This window comes from Tursiops truncatus, chromosome 1 (assembly GCF_011762595.2).
Source record: "Tursiops truncatus isolate mTurTru1 chromosome 1, mTurTru1.mat.Y, whole genome shotgun sequence".
NCBI classification, from domain to species: domain Eukaryota; kingdom Metazoa; phylum Chordata; class Mammalia; order Artiodactyla; family Delphinidae; genus Tursiops; species Tursiops truncatus.
The window spans coordinates 25,993,605-26,009,907 of NC_047034.1; the positions used below are offsets into that span (position 1 = coordinate 25,993,605).

General features: G+C 35.9%; 2 protein-coding genes across 4 annotated transcripts in view; one reads left to right on the forward strand and one right to left on the reverse strand.

Moving 5' to 3' along the window:
• DRC8 (dynein regulatory complex subunit 8) overlaps positions 1–16,303 on the reverse strand; it is a 129,425-nt gene that overhangs the window by 62,152 nt on the left and 50,970 nt on the right. The window lies entirely within an intron of this gene.
• LOC101335676 (small ribosomal subunit protein uS8-like) lies at positions 11,972–12,430 on the forward strand. Its single transcript, XM_033851674.2, has one exon. The coding sequence runs from the start codon at positions 12,002–12,004 to the stop codon at positions 12,383–12,385; it is 384 nt and encodes a 127-aa protein (XP_033707565.1). The 5' UTR covers positions 11,972–12,001; the 3' UTR covers positions 12,386–12,430.

A 16,303-nucleotide genomic window follows, 5' to 3' on the forward strand; every position in this document is an offset into this window, starting at 1 on the left:
CCCGTGTCCCCTGCATCGGCAGGCGGACTCTCAACCACTGCGCCACCAGGGAAGCCCTGCTATATTCTAGATGAGAGAATATTGTACTTACTATTTGAAAAACAAATAGCTTTTCTAGAAAAAGTGGAAAGAGAGAGATTAAGTATGAGTTTAGATAATTATTTTAATTATAAATATATTCTCTTTACCCTAACATAACCACTAACATAACATTTTGCTGTATTTTCCTTTCTTCGTACACAACCTTTTATAACTACCATTCATTCTCCTAACTACTTCACTGAAATGTTTTATTTTTCCAGGTTGCAACATAACCTTCAATTCTGAACAGTACCAAAGGAATGTAACAATTTATTGATAATGTTAATTTTTCTTTATTATAATAAATAACATGGCAGCAAACTTCTACTAGTTTAATAAGCAAGTAAATGTTATCTCATTATTTAAATTTACAGCTCTTTGCTTACAAGTAAGTCTAAATAATGATCCTTTATGCTTGTTTACCACCTCTATTTTCTGTTATGAATTGTCTGTTCATGTTCTCTGCTCATCCCTACTGCGATCTTCTGTTTTTTCTTAACAATTTGTATGAGCTCTTTAAATAATAAAGACTTAACCCTATGTCATGATTACTGAAAACAATTTTCCAGGTCAGTTGTTTTCATTTGTTTTCCTAAAATGAAAACAGTTCCATCTCCTTTATGATCACCAAAATCACACATGATTCCTGAAGAAAAAAAAAAAGGAAAGAAGTTTAGACTAAGTAAAAACCACTTCAAATCCTACCAAGCAGAGTTAACTACTCTTAATGTTGTCCTCTAATCTAATTTTTCACTCAACAATAAACTGTGAGCATCTTTTTATTCTCAAAAAAAACTTATTACATTATCATTTTTAGTGGCTGATATTCCATTATAGAACTTTATCATAATTTATTAAACCAACTCCCTAATTGTAGACATTTAAGTAGTTCCCAACTTTTTTGTTTTTACAATAATTCTTGAGTGAACCATTCTTCCCAATTCGTCTTTGTGCATTTGTCTTATTATCTCGCTGAAATACAATAAGTTGAATTTGTGTTAGATATTGGGAAGGCTCTTATTAGTCTTAATAGTACCGTGGGAAAATCTCACTGGTTATAATACTGCCATTGCACAAAGCTGACGTTTGCTTTTTAAATTTAAGATTATTTTTTAAGTACATTATCTTTTATTTTTATTTTAGTCACATCTGTTAAGATTTCTTCTCATCCTTTAAAGTTTAGAAACATATCCTTTGAAAGGACCACCAAAAGAGGGAGAAAATCATCCTTTTTCTATAGGTTTGGTGAATACTCAATTCTATTTTCTTCTACAATTTAAAAATACACTTACTCTTAAATCCATCTGAAAGTTATTTTGTCATGATTCAAAGTGAAAGATTAATTTCTAATCTTATTTTAGTAATTTCTAATTTACTAAGCACTTGAGTTCTTTCCTCCTACTTTATAATGTGTTATAATCCTCTATGTGATGGAGACTAGTTCTATTGATTGTCTATTCTATCAATTCCATTCTGAATTGCATTTCTAGTCTTACACCATTACCATCCTATTTTACTTATTACCACTGTTATTGGTCTTCTTTTTAGGAATGTTCTTTAATATTCTCACCCGTGTATTCTTCCTAATGAAATTTAGAAATCCAAATAAAATTTAGAAATTCCAAATAAAACACCATTGGGAGTTTTATTGCGTATTGCAATGAAGCTATATGCCGAGAAAGAATTAACATTTTAAAATAGTTTTCGGACTTCCCTGGTGGCGCAGTGGTTAAGAATCTGCCTGCCAATGCAGGGGACACGGGTTCGAACCCTGGTCCAGGAAGATCTCACATGCCATGGAGCAACTAAGCCTGTGCATCACAACTACTGAGCCTGCGCTCTGAAGCCCACGTGCCACAACTACTGAGCCCGCGTGCCACAACTGCTGAAGCCTGAGCACCTGGAGCCTGTGCTCTGCAGCAGAAGAGGCCACCATGGTGGGAGGCCCGTGCACCACAGCAAAGAGTAGCCCCCGCTCGCCACAACTAGAGAAATCCCGTGCGCAGCAACAACGACCCAACATATCCAAAAATTAAAATAAATAAAAATTTTAAAAGTCTTTGAGACATTCTAAAGAAACTTGTTAACTTTAATGCAGCATTTTCCAAATTTACTGGATCATGGAATCTCCTTTTTCCAATTGTCATCTGTCAGGAATAAATAATGCTTTAATTGACATTTGGAACTTCCCTAACTCAGGAATCCTCACCCACTGGACACAGGTATGATGTGAATGGATTACAGGGGCATCCGAAAATACTGATGCTCTCATTTCTCAGTGTGGCCAGGTCGAGGTTGGGCAGCAAAATGCAACTATTCCAGGGCTTCCTAGCAGGAGGCTCAAAGCAGTACAGGATCTGATGGCAAGCCCCTTGGTCACACAGGTGGCAAGCACAGCAAATGCTATCAGGTACCCACTGCTCCACACTTGCCATGAAGGCGATCTACCACATGGGCTCCTATTTCAGAAGCCAGAAATCAAATGCACCACTGCTTATCACGGACAAGGAATCCATGGAGCCACTGGAATAGTTCGTGTTCCACATGCCCATGGAACATAATATACAATCCAGTGTTGAGACTGAGGAGGCTTGTGGCTCTAAGAAACAGCCCCCAATCCTTATCTTCACATATATTGGCTAATTCTATCCCTGTGCAGCTGATGGGCCCTTTTAGTATCAGCCAAGCCTGCATCATGGCTCTAACAACACATACATGTTATATAAATTAAATCTTCACCATTATTTTTAAATAACTGATATGAGAAAGTTCAACCGGATTAAAAAACCATTTGCATTATATCACAAAATTTTCTAAGTTATATTTATTAATTAAAGGAGGAGTTTTTGACAGAAACAAACTCACAGACATAGAGAACAAACTAGTAACTAGTGGTTATCAGTGGGGAGAGGGAAAAGGTGAAGGGTGAGACAGGGCTATGAGATTGAGAGACACAAACTACTATGTATAAAATAAATAAGCAACAAGGATATATTATACAGCACAGGGAAATATGCCATTATTTTATAATAACTTTAAATGGAGTATAATCCATAAACACTGAATCACTATGTTGTACACCTGAAACTAATGTAATATTTTAAATCAACTACACTTCAATTTAAAAAGGATACATTTTTGAGATTATAAATATAATTTCAACTGTTTTAAATTTTTTAGTGGTTGAGAAAAATACTTTTACATTTTTACATAAAGTTTCCCATTGGTAATAAACTATCAAAAATTGAGGAGCGGGCTTCCCTGGTGGCGCAGTGGTTGAGAATCTGCCTGCTAATGCAGGGGACACGGGTTCGAGCCCTGGTCTGGGAAGATCCCACATGCCGCACAGCAACTAGGCCCGTGAGCCACAACTACTGAGCCTGTGCATCTGGAGCCTGTGCGCCGCAACAAGAGAGGCCGCGATAGTGAGAGGCCCGTGCACCGCGATGAAGAGTGGCCCCCGCTTGCCACAACTAGAGAAAGCCCTCACACAGAAACAAACACCCAACACAGCAAAAATAAATTAATTAATTAATAAACTCCTACCCCCAACATCTTCTTTAAAAAAAAAAAAATTGAGGAGCTTGGGCTTCCTTGGTGGCGCAGTGGTTGAGAGTCCGCCTGCCGATGTAGGGGACACGGGTTCGTGCCCTGGTCCGGGAGGATCCCACATGCCGCGGAGTGGCTGGGCCCGTGAGCCATTGCCGCTGGGCCTGCGTGTCCGGAGCCTGTGCTCCGCAACGGGAGAGGCCACAACAGTGAGAGGCCCGCATACCGAAAAAAAAAAAAAATTGAGGAGCTTATATTTAAAAATCTGATCAGGAATTGAAAACAGTCATCCCTCGAATCCACAGGGAGATTGGTTCCAGGACCCACGATACCAAAATCCGAGGACACTCAAGTTCCTTATATAAAATGGCATAGTATTTGCATATAACCTACACACATCCTCCCATATATGCTAAATCACCTCTAGATTACTTATAATATCTAATACAATGTAAATGCTATATAAGTAGTTGCTGGGCACACTGCAAATTCAAGTTTGAATCTGAAATTGAAAGCTTCGTGTTGTAAACATCTCTATACCCATCACCTGTATCAAACTATGACTAATATTTTGCTGTTTTTTGCTTCTTCCCTATGTCTCTGTCTCTAAGTAAATTGCAGACATTACAATTATTCATCCCTAAATACTTCAACACGCATCTCCTAAAAATAAGGACATCCTCCTACGTAACCCCAATATAATTATGACATCTTTAAAAATTAACAAAAATTCACTAAAATCATCTAATATCTATTCAATATATAAATTTCTAAATTGTACCATAATGTCTTTTTTATAGTTATTTTTTCAACTTACACTCTAATTAAAGTTTCTGTACTACATTTGGTTTTAATATTTTTTGGTCTCTTTTAAACTACCACAGTCCTTCATCCTTCCCTAGTCTCCTATCCCCCTATGAAATTAGCTTGTGGAAGAGACCAGGCTATGCAATGTCTTATAAAATGTCCTACATTCTGGACTTGTCTGATAGCAGTTCTTGTTTCACCTTCATGTTAAAAAACTACTTCTCCATTAAGTTTCATTCCTTCAGGACATATCACCTGCTACGCCTTCTCACTGCTGTCTTTTACTGATTCTCTGATCACTTTCCTCCAAATTTATCACCCCAACTAATTCAGTTTCCAACAACCCATCCTCACAGTTCCATTTGATCATCAACACCTTTTGATTCCACTTATTAAATCTTTTAAAATCTGTCTCCCTCCTTCCATTTTCACTGCCACTGCTTAAGTTTAGACCTTCATCACTTCTGAACTGGATTTTAACACAGTCACTTCCTGTCTTTTTGCCTTTAGTCTCCTTTCCCTCCATTCCCATTCCATCCTTCAAACCATAGTCCACATTTTGATAGAATGATCTTTCTAAAACAAAACTTTGCTCATATGACTTCCTGATTTAAAATCTTTCAATGGTTCCCAAGGTCTTTAAAAAAAAAACATTCAGTCTCCTTAATCAGGTACACAAATCCCTTTACAACCTTGCCCCCTTTTTATCGCAAAAATGCCATTTCTCAGAACGTTCCCATACAGATTCTCCACCTTGAAAATCTTTGTAGTTTTTCAATTAATATGCTTTTTCATTGTCATTGTGATTGATAGTCTGTCTGTATGGAACAGTCCTCTCCTTTTTCTGGGCTAATTCTATTCATCATTCAAGGCAGTTTAAGATTAACACACACCTTTCTGAAGGCTACCCTCATCCTCTTTTTCGACTAGGTACCCTCCTATGTAATCATGTAGCATCCATGGATATCTCTATTATAATATTATATCAAACTATGTTGTAATCAGTGGTTTACTTATTTGTCTCCCCTTCCATACTTGTAAACACCTTGAGAACAACTTTGACACTGCCTGGAACATACTAAAATCTCAATAAATGCTTACTAAATAGTTACTCATTGCATGTGAGATAATCCATATCCCATTTGTTATGACAATTCACAATTTCCCTTTTTGGTGTTTTATTGGGTATTAACAGAATTATATTTATTTCCTTCATATAATGAAACTAGGTAACATTTAAGTTTTTTTCTATGTTATAGAACAATTTGTGTAACAAGAGAATTATCTGTTGGGTAAGAAATTGGCAAGGAAAGAATTAAGGTAGTATAACAAAATGACAGACAGTAAAATGCAGTGGTTGACAAATTCAGCAATATATTAAAAGGATAACACATCATGACCAAGTGGGATTTATTCCAGGGAAACAAGATTGGTTCAACATACAAAAATCAATCAAAGTTACATACCACTTTAATAGAATGAAGGCAGAAAAGCCACATGATTAGGACAATTGATATAGAAAAAGCATTTGACAAAATTCAACACCCTTTCATGATAATATTCAGAAAACTAGGAACAGAAGGAAACTTCCTCAACATGATAAAGGCCTTATATGAAAAACCCACAGCTAATATCATTTTCAATGCTGAAAGACAAAGCTTTTCCTGGAAGATCAGGAATAAGACAAAGATGCTCTCTTTTACCTCTTCTATTCAACATAGTATTGGATGTTCTAGCCAGAGGATTTGGGCAAGAAAAAAAAATAAAAGGCATACAAGTTGGAAAGGAAGAAGTAAAATCATCTCCGTTCACAGATGATATAATCTTATATGTAGAAAACCGTGAGTCTGCCAAAAAATCCAAAAAACAAACAAAACCTGATAGAGCTAATAAACACATTCAGCAAAGTTGCAGGATATAAAATCAACACACAAAAATCAGTCACATTTCAATACAATAAAAATTTCAATACAATAAAAACAAACAATTTGAAAAGGAGTTTTTAAAATTCCATTTGTAATATCACAAAAATATCAACCCCAAAAATACATAAGTTGGACGTCATCAAAATTAAAACTTACGTGAAATCAAAGGACACTACCAAGAGTGAAAAGACAACCCACAGAATGAGAGAAAACATTTGCAAAGCATATATCTGATAAGGAATTAATATCCAGAATATATAAGAACTCCTATAACTAAACAACAGAAAAATCAACCCAATTAAAAAATATGAAAACTTTGAATAGTCATTTCTCAAAAGAAGTTACACAAATGGCTTACTAGTACCTGAAAAAATGCTCAACATCACTAGTCATCAAATGCAAATCAGAACAAGGAGATAATACTTCATGCTCATTAGGATGTCTATTATAAAAACAGAAAATAACAAGTCTTGGTGAGGATGTGGAAAAACTGGAACTGTTGTGTATTGCTGATGGAAGTATAAAATGGTACAGCTAGGGACTTCCCTGGTGGCACAGTGGTTAAGAATCCGCCTGCCAATGCAGGGGACACGGGTTCGATCCCTGGTCCGGGAAGATCCCACATGCCGGAGCAACTAAGCCCGTGCACCACAACTACTGAGCCTACGCTCTAGAGCCCACAAGCCACAACTACTGAAGCCCGCATGCCGCAACTACTGAAGTTCGCATGCCTAGAGCCTGTGCTCTGCAACAAGAGAAGCCACCACAGTGAGAAGCCTATGCACCACAACGAAGAGTAGCCCCCACTCTCCACAACTAGAGAAAGCCCGCGTGCAGCCAAAAAAGAAAAAAAAAGGTACAGTTGCTGTTGTGGAAGACAGTACAGTAGTTCCTCAAAAAATTAAAATCTAATTACCATACAACCCAGCAATTCCACTTCTGGGTATACATCCAAAAGAATTGAAAGCAGTGTCTCAGCAGGTATCTGTACACCAATGTTCATAGCAGCATTATCCACAGTAGCCCAAAGGTGTAAACAACCCAAATATCCATTGACAGATAGATGCATAAGTGAAATGTGGCATATATATACAAGTGGAATATCACTCAGTCTTGAAATGAAACTATGACATATGCTACAACATGGATGAACTTTGAAGATGTGATGCTACGTGATATAAGCCAGATCCAAAAGAACCAATACTGTATGATTCCAATGATATGAGGAACCCAGAATAGTCAACTCATAAAAACAGAAAGTAGAATGGTGGTTGCCAGGAGCTGGGAGGAATGGAGAGTTACTGTCAAATGGGTACAAAGTTTTTGCTTGGAATGATGAAAAGTTCTGGAAATGGAGAGTGGTGATAGTTGCACAGCACTCTGAATGTACTTAATGTCACTGAATTGTGCATTTTTAAATGGTTAGGATGGTTTTTAAAAAATCCTAAAAATCAAAGTTAGAAAGAAAAAAGAAGCAACCATTCTAACGAAATTGTTCTAAAATTGATAGTGGTAACGGGTGCACATATCTGTGAATATATTAAAAACAACTGAATTGTATACTTCGAAAGCATGAACTGCATGGTATGTGAATTATATCTTAATAAAGCTGCTATTAAAAAAGATGGAAGGGATATTATAATTCTTACACTCACAGGGAAGATAATTATGTAAGTAAAAACTTCTCTTATTCTAATAAATAATGTGTGTATTTTTTTAAGTTACTAAAATATTAAAAAATATATATATGCCAATTAATGCAACTTTTAACAATTTTGTGAAGGCAGCCCATTTTATTTCTTCCTTCACAATCTAAACTTTTATTTCCTCTTCTTGTATCATTCCATTAGCTAGCTGTCCGTCTATTTGGGCTGCTGTAACAAAGTATCACAGATTTGGTATTTTATAAATAACAGAAGCTTATTTCTCACAATTCTGGAGGCTGAAAGTCTGAAATCAGGGTGTCAGCATGGTTCAGTGAGGGCTCTCTTTCAGGGTGCAGACTTATCATTGTAGCTTCACACGGTGGAAGGTGCTAGGGAGCTCTGTGGGATCTTTTTTATAAGAGCACTAATCCCATACATGAGTGACCTAATCACTTGCCAAAGGCCCCAACTACTAATACTATCACCTTTGGGAGTTAGGATTTCAACATATGAATCTGGTGGGGGACACAAAAATTCAGACCATAGCACTAGCAGTTACAGTATCTTGTTGAAAAGGTATGGTGAGATGGGACATCCTTGCCTTGTTTCTGATCTTACTGGGAAAGCTTCAAGTTTCTCACCATTAAGTCTGATGTTAGCTGTAGATGTTCTTTATCAAGTGGAGGAAGTTCCCCTCTATTCCTAGTTTACTGAGAGTTTTTAACATGAATGGGTGTAGGATTTTGTCAAATGTTTTTTCTGCATCTATTGATATGAATGTGATTGTTCTTTTTTAGTCTGTTGATGTGATGAATTACATTAATTGACTTTTTGAATGTTGAAGCGCCTTGCATACCTGGGATAAATCCCACTTGGTTGTGGTGTATAATTCTTTTTATATATTGTTGGATTTGATTTGTTAATATTTTGTTGAGGATTTTCCCATCTATGTCCATGAGAGATATTGGTCTGTAGTTTTCTTCCCTTATGATGTCTTTATCTGGTTTTGGTATTAGGGTAATGCTGACCTCATAGAATGAGTTGAGAAGTATTCCCTCTGTTTCTATTCTCTGAAAGAGATTATAGAGAAGTGGTATAATTTCTTCCTTAAATGTTTGGTAGAATTCACCAGTGAACCCATCTGGGCCTAGTGCTTTCTGTTTTGGGAGGTTATTAATTATTGATTCAATTTCTTTAATAGATATAGGCCCATTCAGATTGTCTACTTCTTCTTGTCTAAGAGACAAAAAGTAAAACGGTGGTTGCGGGGGCGGGGAGGATTACGGGAGGGATTGGGGGGTGGGCATTGGAGATGGGGAGATATTGTCTAATGGATAAAAGTTTCTGTTCGGTATGACGAAAAAGTTCTGGGGATGGCCAGTCATGATGGCTGCACAGCAATGTGAATGTACTTAATGTCACTGAACTGTATGTACACTTAAAAATGGCTGTGAAAAATTTCATGTTACATATATTTTTGCCACGATAAAAAAAATAATAGCATCATCTTCATAAGTTTGGTTAATGATTCCATTCATTAAAATGTGTAAAGAATTTAGATTAATGCCTGATCCATATTAAGGGCTATATATGTATTAGATACTAATTGTTGTGGTTGAATCTGGGCTTAAAGAAGTTTCCGCTTCAAAATATTGTATCACAGGATCAAGACTCTTCAAACTGATGAGGCTAACATGAATGAAGTCTTACGGAGGAAAACAATTTATTTAAAACCTTCAAATAGTCTATTATTTAAATAGATTAAAATAAGGCAAGGCTGGCTTTTTTTAATACAATTACTCTGACAGACTCCAACAGTCATATTGGTAGCTGACAATGCTACCTGAAAGAGTAAGCCCAGAGCCCAAGAAGAAAATAGCACCTATGGTATTTCAAAACAAGTAAGAAAAACAGATCTTAAATAGAGTAGACACCACAGTAAATAATACACTTCATTCTAATTTAAATGTCTTTTTGGTTATAAAATTAAAGGGCATACATATTTTAGAGACTAAAATGGGTTTAACAATTCTAATACTCCTTCTGAATACTATTATCCAAGGTTCCAGGTAGTTAAGCCAACCAACAAGCTGAAATGAAAGCATCACTTTCCCTTTCTTGCCCTTTTCTGACTAGTGATCTTTTTTTTTTAAGTATCCCTGACTTCTTTTATTTATTTAGATTCTTCATCTTGAAAATAAAAAAGCCAGACTATGTATATTACTGCCAAAATATAAGATCTGGCCTCATCATTACGGGCTAAAATACCATGGTAACAAGTCAGAAAGCTATTAAACTATTTTCATGTTAACAGCCTAATGGAAGCTTTAAAAAGTTTTACTGTTGTCAGAAAAAATATATTTAAACTATTCAAATTAAATGAAAGTACAACAATGTGTCTTTGCAACAATGGATGTGAATGTTTGCCAAAAATATTTGGCAACTTACATTGTTCAAATCAGTATTTCAAAACAACAATGGAAATAATGTCTCTGATTTTAAAATATTTTATGGAAAAATAACTTTTATCAGGAAAAAATCTTTAGGATTATTAGAATATAACAAATGAGGTACTTAAGGAAATGATTGTTTTAAGGAATAGATTTTTTTACCTATAAGTTTATTAAAATTAAATGTAATGTGATCAAGTGTGTTATCACGAATTTTTAAAAGTATCTTGGTAATCAAAGTACTTCTCTCTAAAATTTGTGTATATGTAACATTATTGTAAGTTGGTACTAATTTAACTTAAGTTGGCCCATCATGTGTTCATTAGTTATTAACACACCAGATTAAGATTTTAGGCAAATTTTTGAGAAACTTCCATGAAGTGTTTGGCTGATGACATATTTAGGTCATTAGAGAAAAAAAAATCAATTAAAAACCTCAGAACGTAGAATGGAAAGAAAATTTAGAAGTCATGCAGCCCTTTCAACTAATGGGAAAATTTCCTCTGAAATGTGTTTATGTTGCCATGGATCAGGGTTTATTGCTCTCTACTGTCGACTAATCACTTATTTTTGGTTTTGTTTTTAAGAAGCATTGCATTGACCAAGGCTACCATTAATGAAAAATGTGTTTATGTAGGTCTTAAAAAAGAAACAAAAAAAAGATCCATACACAGTCCTCCTTCATAAGGCATAAAGTCTCATTTAAACTTAACTCTTTATTAGTCATATCAATAGAAAAGTAAAGTCATAATTCATAAATGTGCTCTGGAAATAACAAATCTCTTGCTATGGAATATGTTTAAACTATAACTTTAACATATGTCAAAAAATGCTTGGGAATTCCCTGGCAGTCCAGTGGTTAGCACTTGGCACTTTCACTGTCGTGGCCCAGGTTTGATCCCTGGTTGAGAACTAAGATCCCCTGTGTGGCACAGCCATGAAAAAAAAAAAAAAAAAAAAGCTTGGTTGATAATCCAAGTAATTCTGTCTATTTAATTCATGGTTACATCTAATTCAATATCATAAATGTTATCTCAAAAATTAAATAAAGCTAAAATATAATATGTAACTTTTCAGTGAGGTATATGCAATTTTGTGAAGCTTGGGGAAAATATTAGCAAGAATATATTTAATTTCACAGAAATGTCATGTTCAGCAGGTGTTCTAAAAAATGTTACTTTTTTATAGAGTGCCCATTTAGCAAAATATGGAATGACCATATGTGGAAATAAGCAGTTTTACAAGACGGTCAGATGATGAAATAATATCAGAAATACTAGTTAACAAGAACATTTTTATAACAGAACAACTGTAATATATGTCAGAGTATCTTATGTATTTTTAAATATATTGTATACTGATGGAAGGTTTATCTATTTTGATAAAATAAGAAGCTTAGCAGTATTTTTAAGAGTGTCAACAAACAGGAATACTTTTTTCAATTGTTGTGTACCCTCCATTTCCCATGAATTCTTAATACTAATTAACGGTGCTTTTAAAAATCATATCCTTGCTCTTCCCACCATCTTTCCATGCCGCCATAATGGTGCGTATGAATGTCCTGACTGATGCTCTCAAGAGTATCGACAATGCCGAAAAGAGAGGCAAACAACAGGTTCTTATTAGGTCATGCTCCAAAGTCATTGTCAGGTTCCTAACTGTGATGATGAAGCATGGTTACATTGGCGAATTTGAAATCATCGATGATCACAGGGCTGGGAAAATTGTTGTGAACCTCACAGGCAGGCTAAGTGTGATCAGCCCCAGGTTTGATGTGCAACTCAAAGATCTAGAAAAATGGCAGAATAACCTGCTCCCATCCCGTCAGTTTGGTTTCAGTGTACTGACAACCTCAGCTGGCATCATGGACCACGAAGAAGCAAGACGAAAACACACAGGAGGGAAAATCCTTGGATTCTTTTTCTAGGGATGTAATACATACATGCAAATAAAATGCCTCAGAGAACAACAACAAAAAATCATATCCTTTATGTTAACTTTGGTCAATTATCTTTCTCTTCCTTAAAAAGTAATTCAAAGTAACAAGAAACAAAATTGTACTACAGTTTCAGAAAAGAAACTGAAAAGCATAAGGAAAAGTTCAAGTTTTTGCTCCTTTACTTCCTTATAATTGGATGTAACTAGAAGAGAGATTGCAAGGTGGGGACAAACTCGACATTATTAAGGGTCGTTTTTACTAAGACGTACTAAAGGAAGTTGGATTTTATTCTAAGGGCAATAGGTATCAAGTTAGGATTTATAAAGTACGGAGTATCAGACTAGATTTATAATCAAGGAAGATCACTCTTGCTGCTAGAAGGAAAACTCAACTGGAAGCAAATAAATGGTTAGAAGATTCATACAGTGATCCAGAGAATAGATGATGAATGTATCCTCACTGCACCCTATGTTTCCCCAAAACTTTGTAATTGTTTGACTGTTCCCCCCCCCACCCCACCGCCCCGGACGCTGACCCCCATTAGACTGTAAATTCAGTAGAGTCAGAGGCTTCAACTGTTCTCATCACGTTTATAACCCCAGGCCATAGTACAAAGCAGACACATAGTGGATACTTAGTGCTCAATAAAAGTTGTTATATGAATGATTAAATGATTAAAAAAAAAAGAATAACCACATAGATGCTAAACTTAATGCAAATACCCAATAAGCATTGCATTCTATAGCTCAGACAAGCTTCTAGCCTTTCTCTCCTAATCACCTGTGACTACAGATATACACCACCATATTTAGCCACATTTGAGAACTTAAATACAGCGATTATATAATTCTTGAAAGAATGAAGAAGATGATGGGAAAGAAACAGCAGTTCAGATAATTTCAGATGGTGCTTCCAGAATAAGTTAGTTACTAACTGGAGGCTTAGAGTGAAAAGGGTAAAGGAGAGCCCATGTTTGTTTCATTCATTAGTTTATTCATTTACTCAACAAGTATTGGTTGGACATCCCTTATATACTAGGCACTGTATTCATATTTATAAATAATATAGTCCATACACTCTGGACGCACTACTCAGATCCCATCTTTGCCAAGGTAGTATGTAACCTTGCACAAGTTACTTAACCTCTCTGTGCCCTAGTCCTCAATCTGTACAATGGAGCTAATGAGAGTTACTTATTCCATAGAGCCACCATGGGCATTAAATGCTTTATGTAAAGTGCTGGGCACATAATAAGCACTCGAAAACATAAGCTATTTTTATTCTGTTACATTGGGAATTTGTAACTTGGGGATTGCCTTTACTTTGTATCCTAAAATGTGAAATATGGAACATTTTAGCTTCATTTGCAGGATGGGTATGGAGAATAGGTTTGAACAAATTTTATACATGTAGTATATATCAGATCCAAGGGTTTTATATACATGATTTTATCTAAAAGCTAGAGCTTTGGAATCAGAGAGAACTGGCTTGAATCCACAAGGTCATACTAGCTACAGCAAAGTACCAGATTTCCCTAAGGCTCAGTTTCCTCATATATAAAGTGGGGGCGATGGTGATGATCAAGATGACGATGACGACAACTACCTTGCAACACTGCTGTGAGGATTAAAGGGAACAATGTATATAGAAACTCTGGCACATGAGAGTGCTTCGTAGGTGTGAGCTGCTATAATTATTTCCCACAAAAATCATCTGAATTAGGCATTAATATCCTTATGTAAACGATGATGTTACTGAGGCTTAAAAAAGTTAAATAAGTGACTTGAGGACAAATATCTAGTAAATGAGAAATTAAAGATTCAAGCCTAAGTCTGTATGGCTTCAAAGATTCTATTCTTTTAGCTACATTACTCTTCTTCTCATTGCTTTTAAAAACTTGCTTAGGTTACAAATAAATATTATCATATACAAGAGTTGGCATTTAAGATTGATATATCTGTAATTCTGCATAATAGGAAGCTTTGAATCTTTGAAATTTTTTATGTGTAAGTTTTATAATGCTTGTAAGAGGTGTAAAAAAAAGACAACAAATTGTATAATTTTACGTTAATATATGGCACAATGAAATAGGACGTAGGGGTCCTAAGTTTTTGTTTCCTACTGAAGATAACTGTTCCAACTGTAACCAGTTTTATAGCCTATTTTTTTAACATCTTTATTAGAGTATAATCGCTTTACAATGGTGTGTTAGTTTCTGCTTTATAACAAAGTGAATCAGCTATACATATACATATATCCCCATATCCCCTTCCTCTTGCGTCTCCTTCCCACCCTCCCTATTCCACCCCTCTAGGTGGTCACAAAGCACCAAGCTGATCTCCCTGTGCTATGTGGCTGCTTCTCGCTATCTATTTTACATCTGGTAGTATATATAAGTCCATGCCACTCTCTCACTTCCTCTCAGCTTACCCTTCCCCCTCCCCATGTCCTCAAGTCCATTCTCTATGTCTGTGTCTTTACTTCTGTCCTGCCCCTACATTCTTCAGAACCTTTTTTATTTTTTTAGATTCCATATATATGTGTTAGCATACGGTATTTGTTTTTCTCTTTCTGACTTACTTCACTCTGTATGACAAACTCTCGGTCCATCCATCTCACTACAAATAACTCAATTACGTTTCCTTTTATTGCTGAGTAACATTCCATTGTATATATGTGGCACATCTTTGTTACCCATTCATCTGTCCATGGAAACTTAGGCTGCTTCCATGTCCTGGCTGTTGTAAGTAGGGCTGCAATGAACATTGTGGTACATGACTCTTTTGGTTTTCTCAGGATATATGCCCAGTAGTGGGATTGCTGGGTCGTATGGTAGTTTTAGCTTCAGTTTTTTAGGAACCTCCATACTGTTCTCCATAGTGGCTGTATCAATTTACATTACCAACAACAGTGCAAGAGGGTTTCCTTTTCTCCACACCCTCTCTAGCTTTATTGTTTTAGATTTTTTGATGATGACCATTCTGACTGGTGTGACACCTCATTGTAGTTTTGATTTGCATTTCTCTAATGATTAGTGATGTTGAGGATCCTTTCATGTGTTTGTTGGCAATCTGTATATCTTCTTTAGAAAATGTCTATTTAGGTCTTCTGCCCATTTTTGGATTGGGTTGGTTGTTTTTTTGATATTGAGCTGCATGAGCTGCTTGTAAATTTTGGAGATTAATCCTTTGTCAGTTGCTTCATTTGCAAATATTTTCTCCCATTCTGAGGGTTGTCTTTTCCTCTTGTTTATGGTTTCCTTTGCTGTGCAAAAGCTTGTAAGTTTCATTAGGTCCCACTGTTTGTTTTTGTTTCCATTTCTCTAGGAGGTGGGTCAAAAAGGATCTTGCTGTGATTTATGTCAGAGAGTGTTCTGCCTATGTTTTCCTCTAAGAGTTTGATAGTGTCTGGCCTTACATTTAGGTCTTTAATCCATTTTGAGTTTATTTTTGTGTATGGTGTTAGGGAGTGTTGTAATTTCATTCTTCTACATGCAGCTGTCCAGTTTTCCCAGCACCACTTAATGAAGAGGCTGTCTTTTCTCCGTTGTATATTCTTGCCACCTTTATCAAAAATAAGGTGACCCTATGTGCATGGGTTGATCTCTGGGCTTTCTATCCTGTTCCACTGATCAATATTTCTGCTTTTATGCAGGTACCTTACTGCCTTGATTACTGTAGCTCTGTAGTATAGTCTGAAGACTGGGAGCCTGATTCTTCCAGCTCCATTTTTTATCTCAAGACTGCTTTGGCTATTCTGGGCCTTTTGTGTTTCCATACAAATTGTGAAATTTTTTGTTCTAGTTCTGTGAAAAATGCCATTGGTAGTTTCATAGGGATTGCATTTAATCTGTAGATTGCTTTGGGTAGTATAGTCATTTTCACAATGTTAATTCTTCCAATCCAA